Source organism: Ammodytes marinus (assembly GCF_949987685.1).
Source record: "Ammodytes marinus genome assembly, chromosome: 6".
In the NCBI taxonomy this organism is placed as follows: Eukaryota; Metazoa; Chordata; class Actinopteri; order Uranoscopiformes; family Ammodytidae; genus Ammodytes; species Ammodytes marinus.
Window position 1 is genome coordinate 28,075,818 of NC_137235.1, and position 27,699 is coordinate 28,103,516.

General features: G+C 40.9%; 1 protein-coding gene across 3 annotated transcripts in view; it reads left to right on the forward strand.

Moving 5' to 3' along the window:
* The window catches only part of rims1b (regulating synaptic membrane exocytosis 1b), a gene marked incomplete at both ends in the record, with an annotated part of 74,508 nt that overhangs the window by 32,742 nt on the left and 14,067 nt on the right, over positions 1-27,699 (forward strand). Inside the window, 20 exons of one of the 3 annotated variants that reach the window (XM_080028728.1) lie at positions 1,601-1,905; positions 2,872-3,755; positions 9,517-9,557; positions 10,454-10,564; positions 11,168-11,267; positions 12,151-12,274; positions 12,785-12,831; positions 13,262-13,377; positions 13,858-13,988; positions 14,758-14,929; positions 15,066-15,219; positions 15,519-15,575; positions 17,210-17,363; positions 18,062-18,178; positions 18,684-18,746; positions 19,397-19,474; positions 23,066-23,185; positions 24,435-24,524; positions 26,434-26,511; positions 27,009-27,074. In XM_080028728.1, the coding sequence (XP_079884854.1) occupies positions 1,601-1,905; positions 2,872-3,755; positions 9,517-9,557; positions 10,454-10,564; positions 11,168-11,267; positions 12,151-12,274; positions 12,785-12,831; positions 13,262-13,377; positions 13,858-13,988; positions 14,758-14,929; positions 15,066-15,219; positions 15,519-15,575; positions 17,210-17,363; positions 18,062-18,178; positions 18,684-18,746; positions 19,397-19,474; positions 23,066-23,185; positions 24,435-24,524; positions 26,434-26,511; positions 27,009-27,074 (3,008 nt within the window). The remainder of the gene's footprint in view (positions 1-1,600; positions 1,906-2,871; positions 3,756-9,516; positions 9,558-10,453; positions 10,565-11,167; positions 11,268-12,150; positions 12,275-12,784; positions 12,832-13,261; positions 13,378-13,857; positions 13,989-14,757; positions 14,930-15,065; positions 15,220-15,518; positions 15,576-17,209; positions 17,364-18,061; positions 18,179-18,683; positions 18,747-19,396; positions 19,475-23,065; positions 23,186-24,434; positions 24,525-26,433; positions 26,512-27,008; positions 27,075-27,699) is intronic. The other 2 variants (XM_080028726.1, XM_080028727.1) reach the window with 2 other exon arrangements.

Genomic DNA, 27,699 nt, shown 5'->3' on the forward strand with positions numbered 1-27,699 from the left:
TGAGAGTTGAATAATGGTGAGGAGCTGAAAGGATTACTAGTCACTGCTAATCTGTGTCCCCTCCTCTGAGGTAAAGAGTTGGAGAAAGCCAGAGAGAGAGAGAGAGAGAGAGAGAGAGAGAGAGAGAGAGAGAGAGAGAGAGAGAGAGAGAGAGAGGGAGAGAGGGAGAGAAAGGGACCGTAGTGTGTGGGTGGCTGGGTGGCTGTGTCCGACAGCTGTGGGCCGTGCGGGCAGCTGATTTACTTTAGATTAGTCTGGACATGCGCCAACTAGGATTCAATCAGCCCATGATGAATTTGCTTTGGCTGCGCTGAAGGCTAACTGCTAAACCGACTGCTAACAGTCCCATGCCACAGGCTGTCAAGGGAGTGTAACATTTTGGGCTTTTCCAGAGGTTTCCAGAGGTGTTTTTGATTTCACTTTGTGCCAAGAGTCCGCGGTGGAATACAAGGGAACGACTGTGTTTTTTCTCTATGCTTTCGGATTTATTCTTTGAAAAATAAATCGTTGGGATTATACATTTACGGAGGGAGATACATCCCTGTTTTTGTGCTGTCGAAGTGAAGTGATATTCAGTAGCCATGGCTACCTGTGAGTATTTGATCTTGTCTTGTGTGTTTGATTTAGAGGATGGAAATAAGACAGTACATACATATACTGTGCAATATTATTCAGCTTTCACTTTTCCTTCATCTTCTTCCACTACAGTGTTACAGTATCATCAATATAGTTTGCTGATCAATCTAAAAAAATTAATACACTTTTGTATTGAGTAACAACAATGTTATACGTCTTGAAACCCACAGTAATAGAATCACAAGTTGGATGAAGCTGACTTCTTAAGGGGATTGTTTATAGGACTTATCTTAGCCTTTATCAAGCTATCCTTACAAACAATGGACAGGTTGAAATGACAGTCTATCTATATCTGGGTGCAGACTAACATTTGATTATCTGTAGCAAAAGGTGAGATCATCAGGGTAAAGCATGTTCGGCGAATACCAAGATGTTGTAATTTTTTCAAGTTACCACCTTTAATGTGAACTGAAGGACGCTATAAAGTGTGTGAGTGAAAGTTGACAAGAGGACAATAAGACTTGTCTAGGAGAAACTGAACTGGATCTGCTCCCATAAAGTTGACAATGCAGCTTTACATTTGTTGTTGTAGGTGCCAGGCTTTATGTCCAAAAAGATGAATTTGTAGATGTTGACAACCCTTCAGATTTTTGTGTCACATGCATGCCGAACCACCTTTTTGATTGGTATTCCATTTACTTAAAGGTACATCAGCGATTCTGCAGAATGCATTGTTGTCAAAATCACTTTTTGTCAAAATCAGTGATTATCGGGTCACGATCTGTACTGTGTGTGCGCTGAAACCCACCGTAGCTAGCAACACGCACGTTCAGCGACACACAATACGGACAGGTAGCAGATCCAGTGGAGATATTCACTAATGTAGACAAAAAAGTGATTTCGACAACAAGCGTTCTCCAGAATGGCTGAATCCACCTTTAATGTTATTCTTTAATGCTTCATGGATCCAGCTTTTGCAAACACTTGTTGTCCTTTTACACACCCCTCCCCCCTCCCCCTGTAGGTAATGTGGGTATGCAACCTTTGCCGTAAACAACAGGAGATTCTCACCAAATCAGGAGAATGGTTTTCGGGGTCAGGGGTGCGGCCTGGGAGCCTGGGCACCTCCTTGGACAACCCAGCCACGGGAGGTGAGGCCCAGCAGGACAGGAAGCTGCTCCGCTCCAGGTCACAAGCCCCACCCTCCTGCACCAACAACGCCAACACAGGGCCGCCCAACGGCACACATTCACCCGCCGGGGTTACTGCTGCCAAGGGCTCTGACGCCATGCCCGGCTCCCGCTCCCAAAGTGAACCACCAAGAGAAAAGTAAGTTACACACTGAAACAAACTGTTTAGGTAGGATGGCCTAGACAAGCGGAAAGGTGGTTTCGATCCCCCGGCACCAGACAGGAGGGTGTTACTTGTAAAACTATTAGTGGCTGGTGTTATTTCTACGGTGCCCACCATCTCTACCATTGTGTCCTTGAGCAAGGCACTTAACCCCAAACTGCTCCAGGAGCATACTTGAGAGATCGTTGATTCAATCCCCTTGTTTACAGTCACTGGGAGAGTTAGGTAGGCAAACACGTCTCACGTTGGTTAGGAAAAGGATTCATTTGTTCATTTAAAAAGTGACCAGGGTTTTGTAAATATGAAAAAGGAGTGTTCTCAGCACAGGACATTTCTGTACTAAAAACTATTCTCAGCTTTTTTCACATAACAGCATTTCATTTTGCTGACCGGTGTGTAATGGCAAAAGATGCACCTGCATTCATATCTGTGACTGCATGTTGGTTAGATGAACACTGGTCACTCTATTAAATAACATCTCAGGGTCACTGTGTCACTTAAATCAGTGGCCTTTACACTTATTTATTTAATAATCTGCACATTGTTATATCCTTTCTGTTACACATTTTCAATTCTTTAGTTTTCCATACCGCTTGGTTTTGCTTTACTATTTGCACTATTAATAATGTATATATCGTGTATTTAGTTTTAGTTTAGTTTATTTGTTTATACATTTTTGGATATTCCCCTTTCATTCACTGTACAGAAAAGGAGCAGCTTGGGCCTTCAGTCCCCCTGTGCAGTTGTCAATAGGCAACCTAAAATACATTGGTTCATTTGTATAAATTAATAATCTTTTTTTATTTCTTGTAGTTTATTGCACCATGGGTCATTAAGAGTAAAGTAGTTTCAATCCCTCTTTATGTCTGGCACATATTGCAGAATTGACAATAAAGTTGACTTGACTTGACTTGACATAACGTGAATCCCTTTCTCCTACAGGAAAAGGCCAGTTTCCTTCCATGAACAGAATGGTAAGGGAGGCCTTGGGCGAGGTGGTGGTGGTGGTGGTAGTGGCCGGAGAGCTGCTGGGAAGTTGCCCTCCCAGTCCTCCCTGGAGGAGCGAGTGGCTCCTGGGGAAAGAGGAGAGCGACGGAGGCTGGAGAAGATCCAATCTCAGGACTACCAGGACGGGCAGGAGAACCGCTCTGAATCCCACCGGAGACGCCCAGAGGACGAGGAGCAGAGGGAACGCCGGCGTAGAGAGGAAGAGTTCCAGAACCGTTACCGGAGCGATCCCAACCTGGCACGCTACCCTGTCAAACCACAGAAGGAGGAGCAGGAGATGCGCATGCACGCCAAGGTGTCCAAGGTACGCCACGAGAGACGACACAGTGACTTGGCCATCAACGAGGTGGGACTGGGGCCCGGTGAAGGGAGCGGAGGAGGCAACGCCGGGAATGTGCCTGAAAACCGCCTGGCCAGGAGGGGTGGAGGTGGGGGTGGGGGTGGTGTGGGAGACCGCAAGGCCGTCTCAGAGAACCACCGAGCCTACTCTGTGGATAGGACCGTGGGGGTTGCAGTGGGAGCTCCGGGACCCCAGCCTGGGGGACAGGTGCCTCCAGATTGGGGTTCCAACAAAGGGCGCCTGGAGCCCGGTACGACACGGACGCCAAAGGACAAGGGTGGGGACAGCCTGCTGAGGAAGGACTCTCAGAGCTCGGACCAGTCGGAGTCTCTGCGGCCGCCCCCTCCACGGCCGTACAAGAGCAAGCGCGGAGTCAACAAGAGGCAGATGTCCATCAGCAGCTCAGAGGAGGAGGGCGGCTCCACGCCCGAGTACACCAGCTGTGAGGACGTGGACATGGAAAGCGTCAGTGAGAAAGGTCAGTCACACAGATGTGCTAACCCAACTAGCTTACAAAGCTAAATATATCCAAACTTGCACTCGCAACTTATTCGCTGTCATCCATTTTTTTCTTATTTGTTGAAGCTTTAACATTAAAGGTGCACTATGTAACTTTGGGTGAATCAGATAAGTGAAAATTGTCTGAGGTATATTCTTATAATTGAATAAACAAACTTTTCTCACAGGAAAATTGGATCCCTGGAACATTGTTTGAAGTTCGAAAGCTACCTTAAAAGGTCTGGTGTCTTAAACAGCAGGGCCAACAGTTTTGTTTCAAACATATTTCTAGTCTGCCGTACCTGAAAATAATTTTATTTTGATTAATGATCATAGAATTATTTAATACTAAGAATGACATGGAAAGTAAATATGTTTTAATTGCCATACCTGCAAATGTAAACAAATGCCCCTCACCTGAAACTGCATAGTGCACCTTTAAAGTCTCAGCTTTTCTACTCGACAAAACTTGTTAACCTGCTCATCCTGATTCTGTCAATCGTAAAGGTCCTTCATTTGATCTCTACATACAATTTATTTATTATAATTTTTAAAAGCACTCTCAGACTTTGCCTGTATCACCAAGGGTATTATGCTGGGATTAGAATCACAGCACTAATACTATAGATTTGATGGCTAATTGTAGCTTGACCTGCAACTGATACTCCCAGAGGTACACAGATCCCGACTGAATGACTGGAACAATAATGGGACACATTTTTAAAAGAAAAGGGGAAAGAATTGTTATATTGATAAAATGATATTGTTGTAAAGATTAAATTACCCTGAATAAAATAGGAACTCCATTGCAACGTTCTCTTAGCATCTAACATAACCTTGGTAGAAGGGTTAAAGATAGAATCATCTGCAAAGAAGCTGATACTTTGGCTTGTAAACTCACTCAAATGGCGTCACATTCTAATTTTGCACCGTCAAACTATACTACCATCAGTGTTAGGATGACGCGCCACCCTGGACACAGTGCATTATACTATCCATGTGTGTGTCATCTACACCTCTGTGCTGTGGCTAAGACCCTGCCGCTCTCAGCACACAGCCCTCATATATTTGGAGAGTCCATGTGATTTAGGCCGGCAGATTTGTGGATTTAGGCCAGTGGCTCGCATGCTACGTAATGCTTTCGCAAAGAGCCAGCTGCACTAGCCAACCATGGACTATACCAGCTACAAAACAAGCCCTGGCTGTGTGGTATCACGCTGCATGGTTACAGTTGATTTTCTTGGTACTTAAGTATTTTGCAGTTCACTGATCTTGGACAAGTGATACCAGGCTGTCTTATAAGCTATGGGGGGGGGGGGGGGGGGCAAGCGTCTTAAGTTCAAGCAGGCAGTAGGTAGGTAGAGTTAGCCGGGCGCTCTATCAGCTTATCTTTATCACCAGTCACAGAATGGGCCTGTTCCAGATGTTTTAATCCAGATTACTATAGCTCGGAGACTGGTAATGGGTATGGTGTGGATGGACGTTATTAGCTGTTTTAAACACTCTTTAGCTAGCTAGGACTCAAAAACAGGATGTTTTCTTTTACTCTTATATAAGTGGCAGACAGCCAGTTTCGCAGGATAAAGTGCAGCATGTTAGCCTACGTCAATGCATTACGTTTTTTTTATGGAATGTAATGCACCTCTTCCTCTGCAGTGGTTCATTGGAATCAATATGAGTTTTTCTCAATGTGGCCAATTGTATTATATTTGCACAGCAATAGTAAGGGAATTTTGGTTGAATATAATTTTGTATAAAATATTGGATCCGTCTAAAAGGTAACCATGAGCTTAAAGGTGGAGTCAGCGATCCTGGAGATAGCTTGTTGTCAACAATCTCTTTTTTGTAAAAATCTGTCAATATCTCCTCACAATCCACAACCTGTCTGTACTGTGTGTGCACTGAAAATAAAGCTGGTGTTAATACACAAACTAGACAAGCATTCTCCAGAATCGCAGACTCCCCCTTTAATTTGCTTCAAGCTATAAATCGGGTAGATGAGATTTTAGTAGACAGTAGATTGGACCGTTTGCACATTAAACTGCATTATGATCACTGATTTAGTGATAAACATAAAAAGCTTAGTGGCTCAATTCCCACCAGTGATCATCATAAGGTTATTACATTATAGCATGGACAGCCCCCAGAACTACAGTACTATATTTACAGTGAAGTATTCATTTATTAATTATTTTTCCTTGAACCAACAGTATAAATAGGACATTATCCAAAACAATGAAGATCCTCTAGACCTGTGCAATATTCTGTGACCTATATTTGTCATTAGAAATGCCAAAGTCGTAAAATAAGGGGACTGAATGCTAAACGAAAGCATTGAGGCAATGCGTGCTCACAGCTCGGATTACAGGCTTTTTTCTTTCCAACGCTCACATCAAAACAAACAGGATGTATACAGTAAGTTGAAGATGTCATGTCATTTCCATGCACAAAGCAGTTGAAAGCAGTATGTTTCTAGAATCCTCTTAGCAGGATTACTGTTAAAAGTGTTTAGATTTTAGTTTACCATTCTGCCCAATATTCTGCATCCCACCCAATACATACATGTGTATCGAGTCGTCTGAGAGTTTATTGACACTTTTGACTCATAGTTTAAAGTAAAATAGAAGCAGGGAGCAAGGAGTGATGGAATGTTTTTGTGTGTGGGTATGTGTGTGTGTCTTTATAAAATGCTCTTATATTAAAAATAATTCAATCAAAACTCCCCAGAGAATAAGCATGAATATAAAATGGTTTTGCTGTATAGTTTGTGTATATGTTCGTTCAGAAAGCCTTAGCAATAAAGAGGGAAACTTTTACAGTTGAGAAAAAAACTAACTGCTCATCCATTTTGATTGTTGTGGTCTGTTGACTTCCTGGAGGATGTGTTGTGTTTTCCACGATGTAGAACATCAGTGTAGAGGGGAATTAGATAAAACGGTCAAATTCTCATATCTAGTGAGTATGATTTGATTTGTATTTCTCTTCTTCTGTTGTCTCAATTATGCAAGCGCTGAAAGTTGAAATTATTTTGCGGGATCAGCAAAATCAGTTTTGATTACATTATTAAAGAAACGCTGCAAGGCTTTTTACCTTGTCATTAAGGTAAAAAGTGCTACAGTATGTTTTCTACAACTGTGAGATTCTTTCAAAATAAATGTGGCCGCTATGCTACCATTATGCCACATGAGTGTACAAATGCAATATTAGCAGTACAGTAGAATACAGTTGCATGTAATCAAAATGATGAAACAATAGTAGCTTGTATTTGTCTCTATTTTCCTCACCATAGGCACAAACAAAACAAAGTTTTTATTTAAAAGTACATTATTTCCATTGGTCACATGAACGCACAAAGTTACATAAAGGTTTATATAGGTAAGCAGAAAACAGTACAGAAAGAAATTGTGCATCACACATTGCCAAGTGGCTGTGAATACATTGGAACGTGCCAAAGCTGCTGCTCATCTCTGGTATTTGCCAGCTCTTGTTATGTTTATCTAGTGGGTTTGTAGTAATTATCAGTGTTTTTCAAAATAAAATCAGCCTTACAATACCAATTTTACTCAATAAATTCTCGATTTTCAACCCAATATAAATGTATATGCTACAACCTATTACCGTCTGTTCAATGCTACCATAACATTTTCACTAAACTCTCACTGAGGTGACATCTAGTGTGATCAACACAACACTCACCGCAGCACGAGAGAATATGTCAATGGCAGAGCAGCGGGTGGGTGAAGTCAGCTGTCCAAAGTCAATGTCTTGCAGGCCTACAGTACAGTGGTTTACTGCAGTCACATACAGTATATTCTTAGTGTGATAGTCATGTTGAGGTCATCATTTATTCATTCTCAGGGGCTGGTCCGGGATTTATATAAGAAACACTTTTTTAAAAGCACACATATTCTCCTGGCACAAGCCTTTTAATTGCGGTAAAACTTTTTTGTTTTTATGACATTCACATAACAAATTGTTTGTTTGGTGATTTGAGGATACCTCAGGGGTCAGCTCAATGGTTATGGCACCAAATGGGTCGTTTAGATAATGTCATATTCCAATAGAACGGAAGGTGGAATACAGTTGTGTGGATAAAATACAGATTTAAAGTAAACTCAGTCATCTCAGTCAGATATTATATTGATCTACGTATTTTTATGAATGTATTGTGCTGTTCTGCAATACTAACATGCACACACACACACACTGTTTATCAAGAACAATAGTATGCTAATGTAATACCTGCAATGAGCTCATGCTTTGATTTAGCATCAGTTAGAAGAGCAGCCTAGATTTTGTAATCTGTTCATCCTCCCAAACTGAAAAGCCTTTACTCAGCAGTTCAAACTGTGGAGTCAGCATTTATCCTCTCAAGAATTCTCGGTGGACTGTCAGATTAGCAGCACTGGAGTCCTGTCTGCTCAGATTTTTGATTCATTTAGAAAAATATATATATTTTCTGATCATCAGCGTGCTCTTATCGGCTCACCTGTCATTTCTTTCCCATTAAATATCACAATAATTTTATCTGACATACAGCAGTGTATTTGTTGTATATATTTCCCCCATACAATTCTAGCTCTAGTCTCTCCTTCCCTACTCCATTTTGCGGCAAACTTCAATCGAATCATTGATCCCACTACGTGCCTAAAACATTTCACTTATACCTCGAAACTGAAGAAAGTCTTTTTAAATCCCCATCCGATGTCATCTTGCTGTTGGTTTATTCCTGTGGTGGGAAAGTGGCCATGAATCTCTGGGTGTGAAGCCTGGGCCAGTTAGTTCTTTCTACTGGGGCCGACCATCTGTCAGTGTTAATGAGAGCTGGGACACTCACAGAGTCACTGGTGCCTTTGTCCCTGGTCCAGACCCTGCCAATAGTTTTGGACCGGCCGACATGGAGCATAGTGAATCAGTTTGATTATGAATGAAGTTTTTTTTTAGCTGTGGTTGTGTGATGATATTTGTTTTACTGGCTTCTCTCAGTGCTGTATAACTGTTATGTCTTTGTGGTTTTTTCCACCTATAGCATGAAATGAATGGCTATGAGGTATATTCTAAAAGGGATAGCCTAACATGTAAGGAGCCTCAATGTCCTGAAGGATTATATTTATATGTACAACAAGGGGCTCCGTACATAAAATTAGGGAAGGGTTAACTTCTTATTTCATCAAGCAAACAATTAAAACACACACCAACCCCGCACTACCCTCTATCCCCCATCAAAATGAAAGGAAGGTTTTTGGAAAAAGGGAAAATGTGGAAAAATATGAATTATAAAGTTTGCAAAGTTATTGAGATCGATTTGTCGAGGTGTAGATAGTCCATACAGTTCTTGCCAGAAGGGGGTTACGTTCCGGTTTTCCTATAGCTATGTTTATGAAAATGGCCAGTGTGCCATGTGTAAGATGTATTTCATCTTGTGGATGATGTGTCACACATCTTTTGGCTTTGCATGCTTCATCTTTAAGTGGTAGAAAAGGTTACTCAATGGTATAAACTGTTTTGCCAAATCTGTAGCGGTAGAAACATTTCTACCACCGTACGGTATTTACCATCATACCCTCCAACCTAACTTGACAATATTTCATTTTAAGCATATTTTTTCCCAGTCTCTCATACCTGGTATTGCAACCTTAGAGTGTGATGTAAATGATCCTGTACTGTATATGCATTTCTCTTGGGTACACCGACAGGGACCATGTAACTTATTTGCGCCCTCTTTCTCTTTCTCCGTGCAGGTGACTGGGACTGTCATTCTCTGGACCCTACAGTGTGGCATGTAAGTTTCAGCCCGTCATGACAGTGTTCACAGTATTAATGTGCTGCCCTTGAATACATACCTGCAGTACCTCACATGCAAAACAGACACACACAAATTCTTAAGGCGAGACACTGCAGTAGAATAGTTTACTATTTTTAATTTATAGATATCATCGTGAAACTTGGCCAGCTATTTACTTCAAATAGTAATATTTTACCCTGTAATATAATATTTTTTTTGTATTACAATTTCTTCATCAAACGTTTGAATAAATATGCAAATGTGTCAATCATGGATTAATTAGGTGTTCATTTGCATCAAAACAAAAAGCTAGAGGTTGGATGAAGCCAGAGTAAGAAAATCAAAAATACAGATCCTAAAAATGCATTTTTAAGAAATAAATGTATCATAGATCAGACAATTAACAAAATATGAACAAATAATTACGTATTTAACAGAATAATGCAAAGAATGATTATAAAGGGTTAAATTGACGTGAGTGCTTTACAAGGTGTGTTTGAAAAAAAGAATAATGTTGAGACAGTGGTCGTTAAAGATGGTTGCATAGGAGAATTATACAGACACAAACAGACAACGTTTAGTAAAATAAATGTACATTTTGGACCTTTTATTTTGATTGGTATAGAAGACAACATGTTATTGAAGCAAAATAGCCAACAATTTCAAAATTAACCAGTGCTTGAAAAAACAATGTTTTTGCCGGCTACTGTATGTCTCGCCTAAATGCAATAATACACATAGAATAAAATAATAATGTGTAGCTACATACATTACCGGAGTGTACCTGTCCATCAGAGCCTATAGATAGTTACATTATCACACCTCATCCTGCTTTCTCTCTGCCCTCTGTCACAATGCCTCATAACCCTCACTCATTACTTTCTTGCCTGCAGCATCCAGTAACATGGCAGCCTTCCAAAGAGGGAGACCACCTCATCGGACGCATCACGCTAAGCAAGAGGTCGGCCATGCCCCGCGAAGCTGGCTCCCTCCTCGGCCTCAAAGTAAGCAGGGAATCACACACACACACACACACACACACACACACACACACACACACACACACACACACACACACACACATACTCACATACTCAGACCTGGATATCAAGTAGTTATAAATAATCTGTCTGTCAAACTGTCCAAGAAGTGATGTTTAGCTAACTACTGTCAAAGTTTACTGTTTAACAAACACTTCACCTATCTGATTCCTGTTCATGTAGTTTTAAATGTATCTAATTATAATAATCCTCATTTTAACCACTTGTGAAAATGTAAATATTTGCAGTAACATTAACACTTTACCTTTCTTGTATATATATATATATATATATATACTATGTATATATATATATATATACTATGTATATTCTGTTAAAACTTTTATTGTATTGTATTTTATTTTTTACTTTAATATATCATATTCTATTTTATTCTATTGTATATTTCTTTTTGTGCACAGCAACACGGAGTCTGCCACACCTACATTTCACTGCTCATACTGTATGAGCGTCTTACAAATAAAGCCTTTTGAATCTTTAAATCTTTGAAAGGTGAAGAGGATTCCATGACAGCGTGTTAAATAGTGCCCTCTCCTTTGTGTGCAGGTGGTAGGAGGGAAGATGACAGAGACGGGGAGACTTGGGGCCTTCATCACCAAAGTAAAGAAAGGCAGCCTGGCAGATGTGGTGGGACACCTACGAGCAGGTGCGAAGCGGGTTTAGTGTGCAGCAGCATCTCTACTTTTATCTTTACTAGACTCAGTACATTTGTAATGTCAAACTGCCATTTGTTTTTGCTGAGAAAACAGTATGTAGATTATATCCTTCAATGTTTGTTTTTGATCACCTACATTTTTTATTCTTTAAACTGGCATGTTTTTAGCTATTGTTGACCACCTTTGTTTACATACCCTTTGTTTACATACCTGTTAGCTATAGCCTAGGCTGTGAATTAAAACTACATTCATTTTTATTGCACACACGGTAAGGAAAGGTAGCGGATTTTGAGGAAATATTAATTGATTTTGACAAAAAGCGATTTTGACAACAAGCTTTCTCAATGATAGCTGACTCTATCTTTGAAAATTTTCATTTCCAACAGACACACATGGAGTAAACTATATAGCTGTTGAGGGGTGGACACAGATAGGATCTGAGCACTCACTCCTTGTGCCATGACTTGAATCATGTGTTGGCTGTTACAGTCTGGTCATTCACTGTCACCACATCTAGGCACATTAAAGAGGGACATTTAATGCCAGACACCCCTTCTTTAGAATAAGTGCAATTGACTCTGATAGTGTTGAAATAACATAAACAGAAAGTATCATCAGGGCCAACGTTAGCTTCCACTTTCCAAGTGAAGCAGTTTAGCCATTAGCATGAATTGTTGCTAGAAAATTGTTAGCTTTCAGAAGTCATTAGGCGCCATTCATTTTCCACATTTATGTTCAAAAAACTGTTTTATACTTTTTTTTAAAAGACACCAAAACGGGGAAGAATTGATGTATAATTCTGTTCTAATACTTGGCTTCTCCTAGTCAAATGTAATGGTTCATCATGGTGTATGTCGGCCATCTTTGTTCCAGGTGACGAGGTGCTGCAGTGGAATGGGAAGTCGTTGCCGGGTGCAACTAAGAAAGAAGTGTACAACATTATCCTCGAATCTAAGGCTGAGCCTCAAGTGGAAATAGTTGTATCAAGACCCATTGGGTAAGATTAACATAGTTTTATTATTAATGTGACGATTCATTCAAAGTACTTGGAGTGATGATTCCAGTGTTTTTATCTGACAGACGCTCTTTGATATGTCTCCTTCCTTTATCTAAAAGCTCTATCCACCGAATTATGTCCAAAAACTTCTTGAGAAAAGTGTATAGAGCATATCAGTAAGTAGTGTTGATTTAATGGGTGGAGCCCCTTGCCCCTCATGTCTTCCCTGAAATCCTGAGATCCGACAGATAAAAAAACCCTTTATCCAGCTATCCTTTTCTCCTCTACTACCCACCATTAATACGTACATGTATTTTTCATTGACTGCTGCTTGCTCTTCTTCTACTATGCAATCAATATTTGACCTAAGTCTCTCACCCATTCATTTTTTGAGGATGAATGCAAACTTAGGTCCTGACTGTGCCCTTACATTGCAAGTATCTGTATGCATGGCCTGTACACAGTACATCTGTAGTTGGAAAGTTAAACTGACTCACTTTCATTTTACAGAGACATCCCCAGAATCCCAGAGTCATCCCACCCTCCTCTAGAATCTAGTAAGTGTTTATGTGAGCACCTACATTAGCTCTGTTTATTTTTTTACCATTAGGCGTACTACTGTTATGATCAAGTAGATTAGTAATATATATTTGAATAAATATGGAATGTGGCAATATCTAACTAACTCTGTGTAACTTTTCATCACTTTAAAGCCAAAGATCTAGATGTTGGGTAAAGCCAGAGTTAAAAATCTATACTTAATTTTTACAACATATTAGTGTCTGATTTTATTAATCAAAAATGTACTATTTCGAGGTCTTAATGTATCACAAATCAGACAATTAACAACATATGATCAAAGCTCTTCTGTAATAACCTTCAGAATAGTGCTTAGAATGATTGTGGAACATTTGAAGTCTCGCCTCAAAATTGGATCTTATTCAAATGTTTTTCTTCAGTGGTTCATAACAACATTATCTTCCACAGCTGGCTCCAGTTCTTTTGAGTCTCAAAAGATGGAGCGTCCCTCTATATCAGTGATGTCCCCTACCAGCCCCGGGACCCTGCGAGACCTTCCTATGGTGCTGCCTGGACAGCTCTCTGTGAGTATTCTTAAAGAGACAGTGGCTGTGTTCGAAAAGCCCTTCTAACGTCCTACTCATACTCATTTTAACGTCAATTTGAGTATGTTGTGGTTGTGTATGCGAGTTTGTGTAGGCGAGAAATGTACTTACTTCCGGGAAGATTTTGTGTATGGATCGATAGGTCACTCTTCCTACTCAACCGCCCCACAATACATTGCGTCTTTTCAAACCACACAGAAGTTTTTTTTTAAATTCTTTATTGCTTCTGTATACTTCAGTGTAAACGGTCCGACGAAACCTCGTGTACACAATCGATCGTTAACTAGACGATATGTAGTAAAAACATGTTGAGAATGTAGGAGGGAGAACGTTAGAAGGCCATTTCGAAAACAGCCAGGGACAGATGTAGTGTGTATTGGATCATGTCTATAGATATACAGTACCTGTCTGTCTGATACTGATACTGTGTGAACTTGCCTCTCTCACCCATTCTAACAGGTGAAGCTGTGGTACGACAAAGTGGGCCATCAGTTGATCGTCAACGTCCTTCAAGCCATAGACCTGCCGCCCCGCCTCGACGGACGACCTCGCAACCCCTATGTCAAGATGTACTTCCTGCCTGATCGGAGGTCAGCTCCTTCTATTTAATTTTGTTTTTTTAAATTTTGTATGTCATAGTTTTAGGGCCAGGTTGAAAACAAAAAACAAAAAGAAGATTAAAGTTGTATTTTTTTAACGAGAACAAAAGTCATAGTTAAATATAACAAGAGTTATGTCGTAATATTACGATGAGAAAGTTGTAATTCTATTAGAATACAGTTGTAAAGTGGTCATAACATGAAGAGTTGTAAAGGTATTAGAATAACGTCGTCATTTTACAAGAGGAAGTCGTAATTATATGATGACGAAGTTGTATTTTTAGTGTGTTATTTTAGAGGAGAAATATCCTAATTTACCCTGCCATTAACATGAGGAACCTGGAGCATCTTTGGAAGTTATAGCATATAAATAAGGAAATGATTAATCTTTTCCACTAACACTCCGTCATACAAAAGCATGGTCCAACAGTAATAACACTGCATCACGAAAACATCCTCACACAAGCCATAAGGAATAATCAAATGAATATATATCTTTGCAGAATGAAAGAATTTTGAAATATTCAACACTCTTTCAATTTGCCATCGCCCGGCCTTGTTCTTATAAAGGAGTACCGGTTTTTAATAGAAGTTGATGCCAAACAAAATTGCGCAAAACAAATGTAAACAGACATAGACAAACTCACATGCAACCTAACGTGCTGCCATCTTGGATAAAGAAAAAGAAGTAAAATGTTCATAAAAATGCTATCCCAGTGCAATCTAAACTCTGTGTGTGTCCACCATGTTTTTGTCCCAGTGATAAGAGTAAACGGAGGACTAAAACAGTGAAGAAGAGTGCTGAGCCTAAATGGAACCAGACCTTCTTATATTCCCACGTTCACCGGAGGGACTTCAGAGAACGCATGCTGGAGATCACAGTGTGGGACCAGCCCCGGGTACAGGAGGAGGAGAGTGACTTCATGGGAGAGGTGTGGCAGACATGTCTCTACACCATTTACTATTATAATATTAGTTTATTTTGCAGATAGAGCCTTTTTTCTTTAATAAGTTTAATTTTGCTTTTATGGATCTATGGGTTGATGTGTTTAATGTCTTTCTCTCAAGATCCTGATAGAGTTGGAGACGGCCCTGCTGGATGATATTCCTCACTGGTACAAACTGCAGGCCCACGATGTGTCCTCTATCCCCCTGCCCCAGCCCTCCCCTTACCTGCCACGCAGACATGTCCATGCAGACAGCCCCAGCAAGAAACTACAGAGTATGTCCGACCCATATACGCTATTTTTTTTTTTACGGGCTATGTGTACATAAATATTTCTGTTTGAACGTGTGATTTAACCCCTGTTTTGTGAGCCAACAGTGTGTGTGTGTGTGAATGCGTGGTTGCTAACCCTTTTTCCTTTTACTGAGCTTTCTTTCTTGCGTCTCCCAGTGTGGGACACTGACAACAGAACCTCTCAACCTTTCCCTGTCCTCTATGTGTGTGTGTGTGTGTGTGTGTGTGTGTGTGTGTGTGTGTGTGTGCGTGTGCGTGTGCGTGCGTGTGCGTGTGTGCAGGGTCCCATCGCATCATTGATACAGAGTTTGATGATGGTTTGTTGGTAGTGAATAAAGGTGGGTGGGGGGCATGGTTACTGAGCATTCCCTTGTATTAGCCTGTGGTTGTCCAGCACTGGAGTGAGAGAGCGTTTTCCTTTGCATCCTCCTTCCAAAACGTTTCTACCAAACCTACCAGACACTTTTTTGGGCTCCGCTTTGAGTTTCAGAACGAAATACCACAAAAATTAAGTAATTCATCTTTGCTATATCCACAAAAAGGCAACACTTACTTTTGCAATTCATCATATATGGCTACTGGACTGCTAATATTTCTGAATTGTAGTGTAGACCCTTTGTAGTATAGTACTCCAGTGAGGCTACGGTGAAGCGTTTCTCCTCCTCTGCTGGGCCGTAGAACACACACAGAAGCACTGAGTGCATGTTAGACTGTAGAGCTATGGTTGTTCACTGCCACTCTCCTCCTGCATGCTTCTTGTCCGGAACCGGAAGTTGCATACTTCACTGAAAGGACACTGAACATGTACACACTAGAAGCCAATAGAGACACTACAACTGCTTTGCTGTTTGACTGTTTCTGCTGTGGCTTAAATAGTCATACCTATTATTGTTCATGCTGGGTATTGTTTGCCACAATAGGTCAGCTACATTAAGAATGTTAGAAAGTGTACACAATCTCTGACTGACTCACTTAGCTCCTTTTATTCTTATTCCTTACACTGAGCACACATTGTGACCTTGCGCACTAACTATGCACATCTAGAAAAATGTGTACACTACGCTATAGTATTCTATGTTCTATGATTAATGTGATTCTTAAAGAAGATAAATGCACAGTAGAGTTGTGGAGTGGGAAGAACTATTGGTTCCACCTTTTCTCTTTGTCCTTTAATGCTCTTCAACCCAGAAATGGTATAATGCAATCATTGCTTAAGTTACAGAATGTAATTGTATTAAGAAATTGTTTGGTTTGCCATGGCAAATGGCTTTAAATCTAAATACTACAATTCACACGAGAGCCTCAGCTATAGTTGCTATGGAGAAGACGCCAGTCAGAGGTGTAAATCTGAGCTGAAGCATAATCAAACCAGAGTTGCTGACTCCAAAATAGAGTTAATTTTAGCTGCATATTGTGTTGCCAGTTTTCTAAAAAGCATAAGCTAGACTTTCAGCTTGATGTGCCTTACAGCATCTTAAGTTTGATGTATGGCACCAAATGGGATTTTAGGAGTAGTAGTTTTTATGTACACCGGCTTATGCCTTGACTTAATTAATCAAATAACCCCATGTTGTTCAAAATGTTCTTCTAGGACCCACAAATGTATTTCTTCCACTCTGCACCTCTACGTCACATCTTATGTAGCGAGAAAATGAAGCCAATACAATTCCTGGCACTCCATGCAGGTTAGAACAAGACATTGCAGAAACAGTCAGCTACTCAGGCTAGCCCACATGAGCAGCTAACCCTGCTGCTAGCTGCTCATTTGCCCTGTAAAACATCCTGGTGTGATGTTCTACAGTCTGAAAGAGAATGGCATCTGTGGTAGTAGTCGGTAGCAACTGGAGCAATCCCTATCAAAGGACATACAACTAACTAATGCTTGGATATGTGTGTGTGTGTGTTTGTCTGTTTCTATCCATGTGTGTGTGTGTGTGTGTGTGTGTCTATCCACGCGTATGTGTGAGTACAGGTGCCGAGCGTAACTCCAGGGAGAGAGAGCGAGGCAGCACACTGGCTGTCCCTGAGCAGCAGCGGGCCGTCCAGCACCGCTCCCGTTCAGTGTCCCCTCACAGAGAGGACACCTGCAGGGCGCGCTCACGGCCCGCCTACGTGCCCATGCAAAGGTCAGCACCACCTGACACAATCACCTGGCCAACTGTCAGTGGGTTGTAATTCTATTCCATCAATATTGTTGATAACCATCCATGTTGCTGACTTTTAATGATGTCATTGTTAGTCAAAGAGAATATATCCCTGTAAAGTCTTGGTTATTCATACCAGATTATAAAGTATGTCAAGGCATTAGAAACTAAAAAAGTTCAATCATCATACTTTATGTGTTTTGTATTGCCTTAATTCATTAAAATTAATAATTTTTCAGATTTTCAAAATGGATGGGAACATTTGTGATGTGTTTAAAAGTACACAACTTGAGATAGTATAAAACATTGATTATGTCATTTGGTGAAGTTTGAAAGCAAGATCAATACATATTAACCCTTTTAAGAGAGTCTCTAAAACGGAGCATTTCAGACACAGGCTAAAAAAGACGTGACTTAGCAATGGCATTGTGAGAACTCTAAAGGTTTTTTTTGGACACTACTCCATGAAAGCAGTTTCTAGTCACCCAAATTACAATTTTGAACTCTGAAAATTAACATTATATGTGACCTTTAATAAATTGTCAGAATAGACCGAACATGTCTGATTGGACATGTTTAATGCTCGGAGTTACTTACTATTGACATTCCAGATGATATAAGATTAGATTGATATTCCAAAAAAAATAAAAAATTCACTGGAAATTTTTGATTTTCATCAGAAGTCTGGATGAGATCCACCAGAACCGCCATCACTCCGCCTCCCCTTCCCGCTACCAAGACTCCCACCTGGAGCACCAGCGCTCCGGTGACTCGGACTACGAGTACTCAGAGGACAGGTAACCTTTACTGGGCTCTGCGGGGATCATCACGCTATGGGATGGGATGGGATGCACTTTTGACTGTTTAAAGTCAACTAAAATGATGCATATAATATATAAAATATAATATAATATATAATTAATAAATTAAAATGGATATGTTATAGAACAAGATGCAGACATGTTGGGTTGCTCCTAGTGTGTCATTCAGCAATGATGCAGAAAAATACACTTTCAAAATGTACTAATGGAGCCCTGACTAATATTTCTATTTTATAAAGGGTAAATCAGTGGTTAATAATAATTAATTTTCTACTAATCCTACTAACTAGTCATTGCCGACATACAAGTTTGTTATATCATTCTGTACCGCTGAATGCAGACCTAATTGAAATCTCAGAATTATGATTTCCTGGTTTCTCTCATTCATACCTTCACTTTGCCTGTCTGAGTTGCCATCCTCTTGTGTTGTGTTTTCTCGGGTTGTTTCTCATTTGTTCACCCATCGTCATGGCAATGACAGTGAGGTCCTGGAGATGCACAAGTCTATCCGGGGCGGGAGTGCCGAGTGCCTGCACACAAACAGGTAACAAAAAAAAGGAAAAAAAAGAGACAACAACCATTCAGCTTTATTCATTTTATTTTTTCTGTAAAATATGCCATTTTATCCTCATTTCCATCCTCACTATACTTTAACTACCCCATCTTAACACACTCAATGTTGATACTTTCAATGCAAGCGATTTGCTGATAATCTTGAATGGACTATAGATAGTGTAGAGTGTATGTCTGCATTTTTGCAACTGCATGAAGACAAGTGTGTCACATCAGGTTCAAGTAGTTGTAGCACACTCATAATTTTCATGTCTGACTATTGTCTATCACCACATCTGTCTCATACACACACGCATACACGCACACACACACACACACACACGCGCGCGCACACACACACACACGCGCGCGCGCGCGCGCACACACACACACACACACACACACATACACACACACACACACACACACACACACACACACACACACACACACACACACAACACACTGATCATTGTGTGAGGGGATTAGCGACCTGTCAGTGGCTGACCTCAGAGAAGGCAAAGCTCTTTTGATTAATTTATTTTGTTGCATTTGTTGTGTTCACTCACAGCAGCTGTATTTGTTCTACTTTTCCCCCCTTCTCTTGCTTTACGTGCATGATCTCTCCACCCATACAACCAGGGGCATAGGTAGACACAGCAACACACTCCCCCCCAAAATGCCCCTGTTAGTAAACGGTATCAATAAAGACATTTACAGGTAAGCATTGAGAGTGAAAGGCAGTGGTGCATACCCCTCTCTGTATACCTGTCTAGCCTCCTCCTCCGGAGTCATTTGTGGTCAGTTGGTGGGTCATTTAGTTGTGGCAGTGTTCTCCTAATGCAAATACTTTCCCATATGTTTCCCAGACTGCTGTGCTTGCTTGTGTTTGCTTTGTTCAGAGTGTGTGCCAAGTTGCTTTGCCATGTTGTTGCTTTCGTTAACCAAGTGGTGTGTGTTGCCTTTCCTTTTATATTATGCGAAACTTTGGAGGCATACCCAGTCATTGTCATCGAAACACTTTTTGTCAAAATCATCTAATATCTACTCACCATCTACAACCTCTCCTAAGTGTGTGCACACTGAAAATAGTCAGGTGTTCATACACAGCTGAGGCTACATAAACAGCTATCTAAAAGCGATAGCTCGGGCAAGCCACACCCAGCTCTTAGGGGATGCAGACTGTCTGGGCTCTGGGCGTCAAATATTGTTTATATTTAGTATAACATATAAAGAAGCCTTCTCCGGACAATGCATACCCCACATTTAAAGGACCATACTGTTGCTCATATCTGTTGTGGACCATTAACTACACCTCACATATACTTAACATAACTTCCATCAGAAGCAGTTGAGGACATTCATCTGCTCAGCTAAAGGAATAGTTCACATTGGTTTCTTATAAGCTTGTTGCATCACTTTCAGGTTCAAGATAAGGTGACAGAAACCATTCCTTTGACTCTGTGTGCAATGGTAAAGAAGAAAGTGCAAAGGTCGCTCATCGCTGGTTAGCTTAGCTCAAATACTGGTAGTCAATGGGAAGCATCAGCCTGCATCCGCCGACAGTGAGAAGATACACTTTACAACATCACTAAACAGTCCTGTGTGCTTGTTGGGACTTCATTTACCATGTAATGTTGTGCTCTATATTTTTTTGCAGTGATGTTGTACAGTTTATGTTTTGACTGTCGGCGGACGCAGGCTAATGCTACTTGTTAACTACCAGTAAAATGTTTAACTATTTCTTTAAGGGAGCTCTGCCCACTGTATTTTGATAAAGTGATGTGTTCACAAGCACAAGCAATAAGCAAATCACTGCGAAAATAATAATAGGAATTTGTCATTCCCTTTTATTGATAGCTGAATCTCAAGTCTGGGATGTTGAGTGGCTTAAGAACACAACAACGAGGATTATTGAAACACTAGGCAGGCTGGTGGCATTGCTCTAATTAAACCAACTCATTCTAGGTCAGTTGGTTTGTCCTAAGCTTTGGTCTGGACTGAAAAATCTGAGCAAAATGTAAATGGATTCACAGGTCCCCTAAGGTTCCTAGAGTATAAATCCTACTGTTAGCATGATGTCATGCTGAAAAGGGCATGGATAGAAGCACCATTGTGTGTATGTGTAGCCTCAAAGAGCTACTAGCATGGCTGTAGACTGTCAGTTGTTTAAAAGGCATTTCACCAAATTAAACATGTTAATGTCAATTGACCTGGCGTGGGGAATATACACAGCTTGTAAAATATAATGTCTCCTGTGTCTCTGGAGGAGCTTTTTCAGGTCTGAGAAAATAACGTCAAATGATGTCATCAGGGATGGAGACTACAGATGATTTATTATAACAGAAAAACCCAGGTTACTAACGTGGGGTGTTTGGGTAACATAGGGGATAAGAAGTAGCATTATACTATACTTGAATAATAGAAAGTGTAAGATCTAGAGTTTCCGGAGTTCGACCCATATTTGGGAATTACGTTTAGGATTGCTCTGCTTAAACTTTTTTAACAAATGTATCTCCAGCAAGTTTCCTAAACATTTTTACGGGAATGTAACACTACTGTCTCCACTTAGCACTAGGCTACAGTTCAGTTTGGTGCAGTTTGGTACGGAACGGTAACCCTAGATCTGGCTTGCATTTCCACTGCGGACTGTAGTACCCATACTTGGTAGGCGGGGTTGATGCCGGACGGCGATAGACGGGGCCAGAGCATGGATGATTTTTAAAAGCCAGTTGAACAGAAGTGGCCATGGAATCTACGTAACTTTCATGATGTCATGGCAGCAAGAAGACACCGTGTAAAGTCAATAAAGAGGAAGACTGTTACACAGTAAACACACGCCCCAATGAAAGGGTGACAAAAGTATTAACAACACGGTACGCTTATTTTGGTACCCTTCCCAACCTCTGATGGGGGAAATGCAAATAAATGTGTTCCCGACCATACTTAACTGTACTTCTCAGTGGAAATACACTGTAGAAATAATTCCTAAAAGTGAGTCTAAAACTTCTAAAATCATTTTGAAATATTCAGTATAATGTAAAGAATGAAATGAGAAACTGTCCTTTAACGTGTTTGTCAGATGTTGATCCTGGCATCATACATTGTACCAGACATCACATCAGTTCATATTCGTATGTAGCGCTCACTTTCACATTATTACCAGTCATATTTACTGCACCGGCTCACATAACCTCCGCACACACCCACGTCCTTTATAAACAATATCCTCCATTTCTCTCTGTTCTGCTCTAATCCTTTTCACAGCCCTCCTATACATTTGACAGATCTGCTGTAGCTGGGTTTTCCCCGCCACATGCCTCCTCTGCGGCTTTACATCTGTAGATTGTGTTACATAATCAGAATTACATGTAATCTCCCCATATATGTGAGTGGGGTCAATCCAGAGGAAAGAGCAGGAGGAACCATCTCTCTTCTCTTACATAATGAATTCCTCACTTGACGATAGCAGACAGGATGCGGTTCATGTCATGCATTTGTTTAGTGATTAGCTGTGTGTTGTGTGTCACTCGCATACATTTCTAATCTAAGGCTATCCAATCGTATTAGGGAACCCTACAACTTTTACACTAAACTGGGAGGTGATTTGGGGAAACAGGAAAGATCTTATGTTGTACAATAATGCGAAAACACTGCAGATGAATAAGGTAAAATCGGTAATTTAAAGATATCATCATGAATATTTGGCAGTTGAATACTTTAATCAACATTTATTTTTTGTGAATTACAACTATTTCAGACATTTGGCAATATCTAACTAACTATGCATGAATGTACAGAACGTAAAAAGGCATTTTCAGCAACATTTATCGTAAACTAGACAATTAAAAATATATGGACAAATCCTTCTGTAATAACCCTCAGAATAGTGCTAAGAATGAGTATGTGAAGGTTTGTTAATCTAACTGCTTTAGAAGTTGAGTTTTAGGTTCAGAGTAAAAAAAAAATTATGTTGAGATAATGGCTGATGGTTGTTAAGGAGAAATATACAGAAGCAAACAGATAAGGTTAAGCAAAATAATCACCTCACTGTTCAATTTGGACCTTTCATTTATAGCCATATGAAAGAAGGCATGCAATGGAAGCATAATAGACACAAATCTCTTTGACCAGTGCTTGAAAAAAACAGTTTTTGCCTGCCGTGTCACCTGTAAGACGCCTGCTGAGTTTCATGCTTGTGTTTTTCTTCCCCCTTCAACTTATTGTACCCCTGCTTATTTCTGTCGCATGTGTGATTTTTTGCTATTTTCTTTTGTTTGCCTTCTTTTACACGCGGCCTCTGGTGTACAGCTCCACCCTCCCTGCATGCCTAAAGAACAAGCCGGCCGTAGGGCAGGAGGGGGCTAGCACCATGCCTCGTAGCATCCTCACACACCGAGTGCTCAGGTTCACTGATGAGGTCACAGTTAGGTAAGAGCACACCCAGTCCTTCACACCACATCTCCCCCCCCTCGCCCTCCTTCCCCACCAGCAACCTTCTCTTTCTCCTTTTTACCGGTGACAACGCATAGCAGAGGGCCAGAGGCTTAAGCATATACTGGCAGATCATTAAATAAACACTAAACTCTTAAGCCCTTGTTGCCGACCATGTGAAGCATTTGGCCTGGAAACATTATGTGCAATGTCATGCAATGGCACAAAGCCAACCATCTGTTGTCAGTGTCACAGAGCGGCATGACGTGACAAGCGCTCAGCTGTGAGCGTATGCAGCCCAGAGTAAATGTGAACACTGGCTGCTCCTCTCCTCTTCAATCCTCAAGACACACACACACAGACACACACACACACACACACACACACACACACACACACACAGACACACACACACACACACACACACACACACACACACACACACACACACACACACACACACACACACACACACACACACACACACACACACACACACACACATATAGGCTACATTCCTTCATTACCAACAGTGGACTATCGGCCCGAAAATGGACTAAACATTTGTACCTTCGGGTCCCCTCTTGAACAAAAGCTGAAAGAATTCTCCACAGGGTTTTAGACATGTTTTTAACATGCTCACATGGAAGAATGACCCACAGAACAATGTCCGCTGTGTGCTTGGTGGTCCCCTGTTGGTGAATGTGTTACAATACTGAAGTTCACTGTTAGATAGGTACACAAGTGCAGACAAACACACACACACACACACACACACACACGCACACACATACACACACACTTACAAGCAGTCCCCTTTCCCACGTAGACTTGGTTCCCATGGCAACTCACCAACCTTCCATCTGAGTGGTCTCACAGTGTATGGCCGCGAGGAATGACTGGCTATGATAAATGGAGATACAGCATCAGAGCCATTACATGTTACTGCACTGTCTGACGGCCTTCCTTATTCTCTCTTTGTCTCTCCCTCCTTTCCGCTATCTCCGCTCTGCCTCTATTTCTTAACTTAACCCCGTTTTATTTTTGTTTTCCCTGGATTGGAATGCATTTTGTCTACCTCCTACTCATCCCCCTTTTTGTTGGTCTCTCACGTTATTCACAATCTCTTCTCACTGACTCCTCCGCTTGCATCCCCTGTCCTTGTACATCTTGTCCCTCTTTCTCTCTCTCTCCATTTCTTCCTGTCCTTCTATTCTCTCTCTGCTGCCATGTTGTGGCGGTGCAGTGACCTGCAGCCGTCGTTGGACAGAGTGAGGAGTGCCAGCACCACTTGTCTCAGACCAGACAGCAACTTTCACTCCCCTGACAGAGACAGGTATTCATCTGAAAAAAAAATGAACACACGTTAATTTGATACATTTACAAACGCAGTTCACTCATCAAGTCAACCTAATTTGCACAAGAATCTTGTATTCTACTTTAGAAAATACAGGATCGTAGGCTCTGCCGAATTGTTTTTTTAAGTCACACCTTTCATATGGGTTTTGTTCCGGACTGCTTGATTGAATCATCCAACATTCTATGTTTAGGATGCTGCATGTGTTCACTCATATCATGTGTCCCTTTTCATACATGAATGGATCTGCCATTGCACTCCTTTATAAAAAACACATCTACCTGCTTGTTGAATCTGGAATCTTTACAATGTCTTTAATTTCAGAGACAAACATATGAAGCAGTAGTGTGCGTCAGTCTGAACAAGGTTCGAGAGGAAACACATTTGTATAAATCCCTGAATGGGAAATATGCCTTTTCGTTTTCTTATTACCACTCTCACATCTGTACTTTAAATATCAAGCTGCAGCCAACAGATGGTAAATTTAGCTCTGCACAAGACAGCATATGGATGGAAACTGCAAGCTTACTCAAAATGATTATTTTTGTACAGATTTAACAATATGACATGTTTCTGCACTTAATAGGTTCTGATTGTGTAACCTTCTGACATAACCAGCCTGGTCTGTGCTAATATTATAAAAGCTACAGTGTAATTAGTCATTTATTCTGTAGTACCTCTTCTTCTTCTTCCAATAGGTGAAATTCACAAGGACACCCACTTAAAACCTGTAAACTGTAAAAAAAATTGTAAGGTTGTTAAAGGTGCTGTAAGCGGAATGGTTCTTTTAGCTAACTTCCTGTCAGTTACTGCAGTTAGCAGTCCCCTCGCTCGTCCCTACCTCACCACATTAATGCACTGCGGTCTTCAAGCAGCAAGTTATCTAGCATCATCTCAGATCCATGAGTGTGATAAAACATGATAAAAACCATCAAAACAGACATTAGGAAGGATTTTTACCTGCTCCGCCATTGTAGGCGCATACACATTCACCCATCTGTTGCTCTGGCGTGCACCGGCAGTGAGACCATGGAGTGTATATACTATATATGAGTGAGACACATGTCGGTTTGGAGAGTTCTTTCTTCTGATTGGATAAAAATTTCGGGATACTATAATAAGTGTATTAGCCGATTACTTGCAAAGCAGCTGACTGAGAGATCAGCTTTATGAAACGGGCACATTATGTAAGTGATCACTGTATGAATAAAGAGCGATTTTACACTTATATCAACATAAATAAACCACTTACTTCACCTTTAAGTTTGTCCGTCCTGTGCTAGTGTCGATACACGGCGGTGCAACATGGTGGCGCGCCCTGCTCTTGTGTAGATATAAAAGGCTTCTAAAGTAAAAAAATAAACGTAAACTTTTATTTTAAAGCGATTATACACTTATTAAAACATTAAAATATTATATTCCATTTCATTTCTAACAAGTCTTTTGTTAAGAAAAAAAATGGATATCATTTCTACAAACTACTACACCTTTAAGATGTATGACAAGTCCTGTCTAGGTGACTCTCTAGAGTAGTCTGGCTTGACCACTTCCGCCAGCGTCTATTGAGCGCTGGCGTCGGCAAACAACGCTACGCCTCCATTGGCTGCTTCCCGGGGTTAGCCCCGCCGTAGATGATTGTGATTGGTTTAAAGAAATAAAAACAGGCCAGTCCAGTTTCCCCCCCGAATAGACGGCTCTAAACGGAGTGCTTTCAGACCATACTACTTGCTGTAGTTTGGTCTGGCTTTGCGAGACTACTCTAGAGTGATATAATGCTACGAAAGTGAATAGTTTCCAACTCTTGACTTTCCCTTTACTCACTAACAACCTCTCCCGGTGTTCCTACCTATAGGATGCCCACCCTCTTCCCACCCTTCTGCCCCTCTAGGTGCTCCAATTCTTTGCCCTGCAAGACTCCCCCAAGCCCCAGGATCTTAGTAGAACATGTGGGCCCTGAGGAAGACAGGTATACCAAACCTGGCCCTCCTCTACAGCTCTGCTTGCCTGCTTGTGCCTTTTTAAGCCAATGCTGTAGCTCCTCCCTTTAGATGACATTTGTATCACGGATCTTGTGACCTTCTTTCCTCTTTTCCTGTAAATATTTCTGCTCTGAGACTGTGAACCCCTTCGTTCCTCTGCTGCACCTGCTCTTTCTGCTGAGCGTTCGCTGACTTTCCCCTCTTCTGTGGCTTGAAAGCGCTATCTTTTCTGTTACATTGTTACTGGTGCGTGAACAAGTGTACGGAACGTGCAATTCGAATAGATAGTTTTTACATACATAACAGAAAAACAAAAAAACAAAAAAACCTTTTACATTGTATCCAACACTTCAGTCAATGTTCAGTTTACCATTCTATGGGTCATCATTCTCCATTTTGTGTTTTTTTCTTTGTTTCTCTCTCTCTCTCTCTCTCTCTCTCTCTCTCTCTCTGTCTCTCTCTTGGTAACTCTTTGCCAACACAGACAGTGTAGCAATTCATCAAGTCCGAGCTGTCAAAGGGTCAGCAAAAATAGCCTGGAGGGGGACAGGTAAGATCATTCATTCATTTTTTTCATTCACTCACTCGCCTGATTTAATCTCTCTCCTCATTACAGTCTGCTGGGATGATATGTGACCATCTGTGACTGCTTGTCAAAGCTGGAATATTAATACTTCATTTTCTTCCTTGAAGTTGCAGCATGTGCAGTACTTTAACACTATAGCTGAATATCTGAATATCTGAATATCTTGCTTTCAGATATTCATATTCACACATTGGGTTTAAAGACACTTCCACTTCCAAGTTTGTGATCTGATTTTTACACACTACTTAATATGGTACTATATAAATGGTGTGATGTGTGGTTTAAAAGGCTGTATTTAAGATACAATCCACTCCACAACACTACACTAAAGCTACAGCCAGCTGTCAGTTATAATGACTAGAAACAGTTTGCCTCAGTTCTCCATCCAGAGGTAAAAACATCCGCGTAGCTGCTCCTCTAAAACTCACTAATTAACTGCCCTATTAAACCAAGTGTTATCATTTTCACCCTTCTATAGATGAGACGTGTTCATTGCTGAGCTTAACGAGGTGCTGATAGGAACATTTTCCTTTGGAAACTCGCTGGTTCCTTATATTTCCAGCCCTTATGCTAAAGCTAAGCTAAATGA